Source organism: Protomyctophum bolini (genome assembly GCF_963924005.1).
Source record: "Protomyctophum bolini genome assembly, chromosome: 10".
NCBI lineage: Eukaryota > Metazoa > Chordata > Actinopteri > Myctophiformes > Myctophidae > Protomyctophum > Protomyctophum bolini.
In genome coordinates this window covers 31,233,765-31,243,604 of record NC_137871.1, presented here as the reverse complement: position 1 = coordinate 31,243,604, position 9,840 = coordinate 31,233,765, and the positions used below count along the sequence as shown (strand labels likewise).

Here is a 9,840-nt window from a genome sequence, read left to right as displayed (position 1 = left end):
AACTTGAGGTGTGAATTGCACCATGTTACCCATGTAATCCCTCATGTAAGTGTATTCACCACCTCATTCGTTAGCCTATTGTGATGGACTATAGCTAAACCACAGCATAAAATAAATTGTGAATTTAGGAAATAATCATTTGTGTATCCACTCATTCTTGTGATGGACTCTAAACCACAGCATAAAATAAGTTGTGCATTTTGGAAATAATATAAGACAAATGACGTTATATTGCATTTTATTGAAAAAAAAAGTGTACAAGAGTACATAAATAGATTAGGTCATACCTTTTTCTTAAACATCAAGAACCATAAAAAGTGCAAGTATAGGCCCACATCATATGCGTGGAATATGCTAAGCGTGATTTTCCAAATCAGCTTTCATTAACGGAAGAAGCTTTAGCGCGTTTGTGTCCGCGGTGGTGCCTCCTCCTATAGACGTGTCCGGCGTCTCTCTTGGTGCAGAAGTGCTTGACTCGGACCTGGGCGCAGTCCTCGCACTTCACCGTGCAGCACCAGTGGAACTTGCAGTTGCAGCTGCTGACCACCTCCGCGCGCCTCTGCTCCACGCGCAGGCCGCAGTCGTGGCACAACCGGCGGCAGCTGCGCTTATCCCGGTGCGTCGCGTCGTCCTCTCCTCCACTAGTGCTCTGGAGACACTCGCGGCCCTCGGTGCCGTGGAGGCCCAGGCTGACGTTCCTGCTGCAGTAGTCGGGAGAGTCCTCCAGGTAGAGCAGCTCCGCGCGGGCGATGCCGCTGAACGCGTCCGCGATGGCGCCGCCGTCGGCGCTGTTGCCGGAGCGCGTCTGCTTCTTCTTGTCCATCTTCAGGCGGCGCGCCTGCTCGTGCTTGAGTTTCAGGTAGTCGCCGATGTCTCTGAAGTCAGACACCTGCATCCAGCAGGTCTTGACGCTGCAGCTCTCGGACATGCCGTGGCAGCGGCAGACGCGCTTCATTGTGGCCTTCACAGCCTGGTTGGAAATCAAGCACAATGTTCAGTTAGTCACTGGTGGAAGAACAAAGAAGTACTCGGGTGTTTTACTCAAGTAGGCCTATATAGGCTATAGGCTAAATGTAGAAAAAACACTCCATATTTTGCTGGACTAAATCAACATGGGCACAGTAGGCTACAGTGCACAAATGTGAAGTTGAATTGCCTAATATTAATGCAATATATACTGTATAAGCATAAAATATAAAAAGAATGTGGTTAATGTTGGCTATATTAATATAGGTGACCATGCACATTGCACTGTAATTGGACGTGCTGCGTAAAAACGTTCGGTTACTCACTAGCCGTCCGGCCTCGTTATTGTGCAGGTTGATCGCTGCTCGGGAGTCCTGGCCGGTTTCCAAAGCATCCACGTATTGCTTGGATATCGTCTCCCCGAATTCAGCGTTGTCACTGCAGCCGCCCCACAGCCAACCAGTCCCCCCTGCAGGCAAATAATCATCTCACTTAATCTCGGAAACGTACACCTAAAGAGGCTAACACGTTCAATATATATAGGCATAAATATGCGCTCACCGATTTTGCCGTTCTTGGAGACATCACAGCCGCAATTGTCCAGGTCCCCCATGCTGCAGTTCCTGGTAAGTGTGTACATGACACCTGCTGCGCTGATGGCGTGCACGAAAGATGTCTCTCTCGTGGCTGAGGGAATTAAGAAGCAAGAATCGTTGTATTTAGCTGTTTTTATACTGTTTTTGATTGTTCAAGCACTTTGTTTAAAAGAAGTGCAATAAAAGTATAGTTGTATTATTAGCAATTATCTAACAATTACGCATGCGTAAAAGGAAACTAAAGGTTGATTTATGTCTGTAGTCATACGTTTATTATAACACTGTCAACACTGAAATAATAACTCCCATATTGGTATAAATTACACCAAATAATGTGTCTTGTTATTTTTGGAAACGTACCACTTCTCAGTCCTTTCAGTTGGATCGCACTCTCCGGACAGTTCCACCGTTCCCAAGCGAACTGGTGTTTGCACTCTTCCATGCCGGCCTGCGCGCCCACCTGCACGCTGCTTGTATAAGTCAAATAGGCCTTGGGTCCTGTCATAAGAAAGTTGTTTGCAGCCCTGGAATGGTGAAAAGACACACAACAGGCAATTTAAAATTGAGAGAGAGGGGGAAAAATACATTATAAGGACACATGCATGTATGGGCCACATAAGCGAATCCACAGACGAACTATATAGCCTACATAATAAAGACTTACCAAGCGTTTGCCAGACAGCCGTTGTGGTGAAAAAGTGCTACGAGCAAAAATATAGAAATAGCCATTTTTGAGTCTGCGTTGTTGGCCGCACAGAGGAGCTCTGGTTTATGGTATAGGCCTATGTGTTGTGGTAAGGTTGTATCACAAACCTGCTCCTTTATTTGAACGAGGAACCACGCTTTGTTTCCGTGATCCATAGCTGATTGGGCGATGGATCTAGGAAACGCCTATTGCGCACTTCAAAGGGTGACACGTTTAAAGACAGTTTATTTTCCACCCGCTGGCTCACATGACACCACCACGGCCCACGATGAATCACTTCACCCGGGATTCCCGCAGAGCCAGTGGAACCACCGCACCAACCAATATACAAAATGACAGCGTCACAATTTCAAAGAGCTGACGAATCCACATGGCACGTTTACAAATGAGACAGGGCGAGTTGCTACTATTAAAATATTTATTAAGGTTTGTTTTATCATGCAAAAATACATCCGACACAAAACGTCGCACACAACATCGAACGAGACAACAACAAACAAGTGATACACAAGGGAGGGTCAATCCGTGGGAAATGAATATACAGGTTGTCATGGAGTTTGGAGATAGTCTATCTCCAAGTTATAAAGTGCATTAAAAGTATTTTAATGAAATGCTGTCAGTTGCTGCGAGTCCAGGATGTATTGATTGCGGAGACATTCACATAATAGTCTTTAAAGAGCGCGAGCATGCAGTCACTGCTTGTGCTCAGTGCGCGCACGGTGCCTCCGTTTGGTTTTATTGTGCGGCCTTCGTCCGCTCGGCTTCATTTTGCGCGCCCCGGCGCCCCGGCGCGCGCAATAATATTTGGCGACAACCTGCGTGCACCTCTCGCACTTGACCGTGCAGCACCAGTGGAATTTACACTTGCAGCTGCTGACCACCTCGATGTGCTTCACCTCCACCTTGAGGCCGCAGTCGTGGCACAGCCGGCGGCAGCTTTGTCGCTCCCACTGGGAGCCGTTGTTCTTGCCTCCTCCCCCGCGGAGACACTCGCGGCCCTCCGTGCCGTGGTAGCCCAGGCTCTGGTTCTTGGTGCAGTAGTCGGGAGAGTCCTCCAGGTAGATGAGCTCCGTCTTGGGGACGCTGCTGAATGCGTTGGCGATAGCGCCGCGGTTGTCGGCGCTGTTCCCAGCCCTCATTGGCCTCTTGTCCATGTCCAGCGTCCTCGCCTGGTTGTACTTCACCTTGAGGAAGTTCCCCACGTCCCTGAATTCTGACAGCTGCATCCAGCATGTCTGGAGGCTGCAGCTCCCGGATACTCCGTGGCACTTGCAGGCTTTCCTCATGGTAGATTTGATGGCCTATCGGGAGACAAACGGGAGACTATGTGTCAGGCAACTTCTACACTTTCTATAGTGCACTGTACATATACTTGACATAATGAAGTAAACACATGTTTGATTATTCAAAAGATAACGAAGCACCACATACCAATCTGCCAGCTTCGTTGTTGTGCCGGTTGATGGCTGCACGCGAATCATGTCCATTTTCCAGCGCGTCCACAAACTGTTTGGAGATCTTCTCGCCGAACGCAGCATTGTCACTGCATCCGCCCCATATCCACCCTTTGCCACCTGCAGAATCAAACGGTCTGAGTTATTATATAGGCCTGCTTCTCATTTCATGTTAAGATACAGAATTGTCGCCCCCAGACAGTTCACATCAGTTTTTCTTTCCTTTTGATCTACGCCAACGTACCATTTTGTCCAATTTTGGAGTCATCGCAGCCACAGTTGTCGAAGTCTCCCATGCTGCAGTTCTTGGTCAGCGTGTACATCACTCCCGCAGCGCTGATAGCGTGGACAAAAGACGTCTCTCTTGTGGCTAAATTGAATTGCAAAGAAAATATGTTATTCATGTGTAATAATATTATTTTGTTATCAAATGTTGTAGGCCTACCATTATTACGCCTTGTAATAAGTCCAATCTATGTGCGTAACCATGCGTAATTGCATTCGCCCATATGCGCCGCGTTACACTTACACATAATTGGCACAACTAAAAGTATAGGCTATAATTCATGAAACAAGCGAAATGTGCGTTTCCTCACCACTGCGGAGACCGTTGTGTGTTGATAACTGGAGCGCACTTTCCGGACAGTTCCACTTGTCCCATGCGAACTGATGTTTACACTCCTGCATGCCGTTCTGCGCGCCCACCTGCACACTGCTGGCATACGTTAGAAAGGCCTTGGGTCCGGTCATGAGGAAGTTATTTACCGACCTGTAGAAAGGAAGAGACATGGTAAGTAAAGTAGGCTATAGCTTATCACCAGACATCACATTATTTCTTTTTTTTTAAGATCACGCAAAAAAAAGAAGAAAACGGAATACTTTAAAAGTGAGTCTTACCAAGATGCCGCAACGTGAACTTGACAGATCATGGACATGATGAAGTGAAGATTTAGTTCCATGGTAGCTGGCTGTCCTATAGTCCAAATATCCCCCCAAAAAAGTGATGTCACTTTGTTAATAATATCCAAGGTGTGTGTCTGTGTGTGTTCCGTGAGATGGAGAGGCTACTGAATGTCTGACTGTGAAGACGGAGGATATTTATACGGTTGTTCTCTTTGAGTGACAGGTTGTCTCGTCGCTAACATTTCACTGTGAAAATGCCCCAACGAGGACATTAATGGCCGTGTCCTATTGACGAATAGGAGACGTTGTTGCATAGCTGCACTTCAAAGAGTTGACGCAGACTGTTAAACAGAGCGACTCATTCATTCACCTGCCGTTCCCAGGCCTGCTTATATAGACTTTTCCCACGAATTGGGACATTTCCAAGTTATAGGCTTATAATAATATTGACTATTATTGTTGTTGTTGTTACAATTATTATTATTATAATTATAACTATTATTATTCCTATTGTCCCCCTTCAGACTAACGGCTGAAACACATGGATAGTGAGTGCACACCCACAGGGCCCACAAAACAATGCAAATAATATATGTTTTTATTATTTTTATTTTTGTGCCTCTCTTTTATAGATTAAAAAAAAAGACTAAATAAAGCACCAGTAAAAAATAAAAATCCTAAAGTAACATGTCGCAACGCAAGACTTTATAAGAGCGTCAGAAAAAGGAAAAAGAAAAAAAAATACATATATGTGTTTTATGGTAAATAAAAATGTCAGGCATGAATGTTAATGTGAAGCTTTGGGCTGCATGGAAGTGGTTGGAAATTTGTTCTTTAGCAAATGCAGTGTTATGAGATTAGGAGATAAGCTACAAGGTGACTGCGAAGCCATAAAGTGGAGATAATAGTCATGTAAATACCACCTCACACAGTGGCGACATTGACATCGCCGTGATAATAGGTTAATAGATGTTTCCGAAGGGAACAACTTGGTGCGAAAACTGTCTGGAATTTACAAGAATGCAAGAATGCTGACAAGCAAACACGAAACGCATGTGTTGACGCGGTTCATTTCGGCTATACTGCCTGCTTGAACATCATTCAGTATAAAATTGACTTTTTTTTAATTCTCACGTGCAGGACGCTCCCGCATACATCTGGATCAAATCTTAAACCGTAGGTTAACCAACAACACCATGGTCCACATTGTGTTATTCTTTTATGATAATGTAATTACGATGTTCGATCTTGTCACTGTCATAATCAACAGCCATTAAACTGATAGTTTCTATCATCTAATATTTCAATGGATTAAGTGGCTAAACCCTCGCCTAATTATTGATTAACACAATAGGATCATTAAATCCCATGTAATCCACTCAAAATCCTTTAAAACCACTTGTCACCCGTCAATGGGCCATCGGAATTTGGTCCTATATGACAAATAGAGGCGACTAATCCCCAATAATTCCCTAATAATATTGATTGATACTATAGGATCATTAAATCCCCTGTAATCCACTCAAAATCCTTTAAAACCACTTGTCACCCGTCAATGGGCCATCGGGATGTGCTATGACTAATCCCCTATAATTCAACTTGAGCTATGGGGCTGGGGGGGTGTAATAGTTGATTCTATCACGATATTTCATAAAATAGGCCTGGCAATTTATTTCATTTTTTAATGTTTTGGGTTTAATGCCTCCATGTCCAATTTGTTATGCATGGGTATCTGACAGTTAACAAGAACAGGCAGTGTAGGCTTATAGCCTATACCAAACACATTGACAAGATTGGTTTATTAGTTTTATTGGTTATAAACGTGTTGATAAGGCTTTCACATTGCGTGAAAATGGGGCCATGTGATTTCACACACGCATTCACGCATTGCTATAGGATCATCAAATCCCCTATAATCCACTCAAAATCCCTTAAAACCACTTAGCCTATATTGTCACCCGTCAATGAGCCATATGAACCTTATTGCTAATCTATCATCGAAACTGCCGATTATTATGGATATTAGGCCATGATGATGATCATGTGATCGATCGTTGTGACATTCACCATCATGATCATGCAAGCTCACCTCGAGACTAGTGGGGCTATAACCAATTATATCTCATGGCGTATACAAATATATAGACGATATTAGGCATATAATTATACAGCCTTTATGATTCCTTGGTATATTTTCGTATATGATTATTAGGCATACCATACTAGTAGGCCTATAGCCTACACACGATGACCGATGTGTATTCGGTTCAAATATTCGTCGATTTCCCGAGGTCAGTATTGGTCAAGAGACATTCAGAGCAACAATAGCCTATATCTTAAAAACAACACCAAGTCAATTCCGCTATAATTAAAATGTCCTAACGGGCATTTCAGACACATTAAAGCGCTACACGGTGTATTGATGGGTGATTTACAGCATGTAGGGTGAGACAAATCGAGCAATAAAGTCTGTGGAGGTGACGAGGTTGACAGGTCCGAGGCAGGGTGGCAGGATCAGCGTCGCCAGGAAAGGTGGGAGGGAGGGAGGGACTGGGAGGGAGGGACGTAGAACTGTCAGGCTGGCTGGGCCACTGAAAGTAAGCTACAGTAGGCCTAAGCCTAACCTATAGCAAGTGTCGAAGTTGGCTATATTCAAAAAGTGTATATTATTATTATTATAAACGGCTGAACAACCTTTTCAGGAGTTTACTATACTATTTTCGTTGGGGGGACTATACATAAACATAATGTATCATTTTAATACTGAGCATTTTTCAAGTTTTCTTGGTCCTATAGTTAGAAGCTGCAACATGTTAGCCTACAAAGTGGTTATACGAATTTAACCGTAGAACACTAAACACTTAAATACATTATTTCACCATATAATGTTGCTGATGTCTGAGGTGGGTGGGTCTTTCAAACAGTGCCTTCATGATGCTCATTTACATAGAAGATATAGGTTTGTTTCCCTGCCCATTGTCCACTCCACATCCCTAACAATGTTCTTGTTATTTTTATTTTTTTAATTATTACTTGCGCAAGCAGAGCGCGCAAGTAATCATTTCGCTTGGTCTCTTCGAAGTGAAGCCAAGTTTTCTTCAACCGTAAGTCTGTGCCTGGTTTGCTGGGACTAGTTACAAGTTACAACATTACGTCATATACACACCATGTACTCTGGTCCCAGTTCTCAAAGATGACGTAATGTTGTAACTGGTCCCAGCAAACCAGGCACAGATCTACGGTTGAAAAAAACTTGGCTTCACTTTTTGGAACCAAGTAACCACAGTATACTGCTAATCAAATTACAACTATACTCTGTATGTAGTTGTAATGTGATTTGTAATTTGTAAATCTGTGCCTGGTCTGCTGGGACCAGACTACACAGATGACCATATCTCTTACGTCATCACTGAGAGCTAGTCATACATATACACACCGTGTACTCTGGTCCCAGCTCTCAAAGATGACGTAATGTGGTATCTGGTGGGACCAGATTATACAGATGACCATTTCTCTTACGTCATCACTGAGAGCTAGTCATACACCGTAAGTGTATGCCTGGTTTGCTGGGACTAGTTACAAGTTACAACATTACGTCATATACACACCATGTACTCTGGTCCCAGTTCTCAACGATGACGTAATGTTGTAACTGGTCCCAGCAAACCAGGCACAGACTTACGGTTGAAAAAAACTTGGCTTCACTTTTTGGAACCAAGTAACCACAGTATACTGCTAATCAAATTACAACTACATACTCTGTATGTAGTTGTAATGTGATTTGTAATTTGTAAATCTGTGCCTGGTCTGCTGGGACCAGATTACACAGATGACCATTTCTCTTACGTCATCACTGAGAGCTAGTCATACATATACACACCGTGTACTCTAGTCCCAGCTTTCAACGATGACGTAATGTGGTATCTGGTGGGACCAGATTACACAGATGACCATTTCTCTTACGTCATCACTGAGATACAAATCCAACTACAGATTTCGGAAGTATTTTTGATCATGTATATTTCAACAAATTTGAAAGTATTATTACAGAAATTGAAGTTAGAGACACATATTACTCTGATCATGATTTAGTATTAATATCACTATAGTACAAAATGAAATACATTTAAAACAATTGACAATTTACAATAAGTAATAAAATAATTATACTGTATAATATATTTTAATTCAGTTTATATACCTTTTTTTTCATCACATATCAATGATTCATTTTTCTGTAAAAAAGTAGTTAGGTAGCAAATAGTTACACGTAATGATTATACATTTCAAACGTTCCTTCACAGAGATACTGAGATGTGATAGTTTCCAGCGGTCGAAAGTACTTGCGCGCTCTGCTTGCGCACTAGTAGGCCATTTATGGCCTACTAGTGTGCAACAAGCAAGTATGCACTCGGCAGAGTGCAGTTCTAGTTATTATTGTTATTACTTGTGCATGCAGACCGCAAGTACGATATTCGATATACGCACCGTCCCAGCAAATTACGTAATGAGTATACTTGTGCCTGATACGGCAGTGGTGCCAGATTATGTATAGGAGCATTACCTTTAATCCTCCCGACACTAAAACATATCGTCATTACGTCACCATCGAAAACCAATTTCACTCTGGCATTGGGTCCTTTAATCCACATCTTTATTACGTCATCATTGAGAGCTAGTTATACCAGTTATACCCTGACGTCATGGGACGGTGCATACACATCAAAAGTGGCGGAAAGTAACCACAGTATACCGCTAATCAACTTACAAATTACATATACATATTACTACCATACTTCATAATACTACTTTTTTACATGCATAAAGTAGGTAGGTAGCAAATAATTCAACATTTCAAACGTTCCTTCACAGAGAAGCTGAGATTTGACAGTTTGTAGCGGTCGACAGTACTTGCATGCTCTGCTTGCGCACTAGTAGGCCATTTATGGCCTACTAGTGCCATTTATGGCATACTAGTGTGCAACAAGCAAGTAGGCACTCGACAGAGGGCAGTTCTAGTTATTATTATTGTTATTATTATTATTATTATTATTAGTAGTAGTAGTATAGTAGTAGTAGGCCTAGTATTAGTATAGTTTTTCACTGGACCGTTAACATGTGATGTCCCAGGAATGGGTGGGCCAAAGGAGAAGTGCCCAGCACCATTTCTTTAAGGAATATTTAAAAAAGAATACCCACGTTTTTCATAGATTTT

General features: G+C 42.7%; 1 protein-coding gene across 1 annotated transcript; it reads right to left on the bottom strand.

The window, feature by feature from the left end:
- Positions 1-373: 373 nt before the first annotated feature.
- LOC308322260 (protein Wnt-8-like) lies at positions 374-4,511 on the bottom strand (the record flags this gene model as incomplete). Its single annotated transcript, XM_080773456.1, has 4 exons — positions 374-970; positions 1,293-1,435; positions 1,528-1,653; positions 4,319-4,511. The coding sequence occupies 4 exons, from the start codon at positions 4,509-4,511 to the stop codon at positions 374-376; spliced, it is 1,059 nt and encodes a 352-aa protein (XP_080629582.1).
- Positions 4,512-9,840: the final 5,329 nt, after the last annotated feature.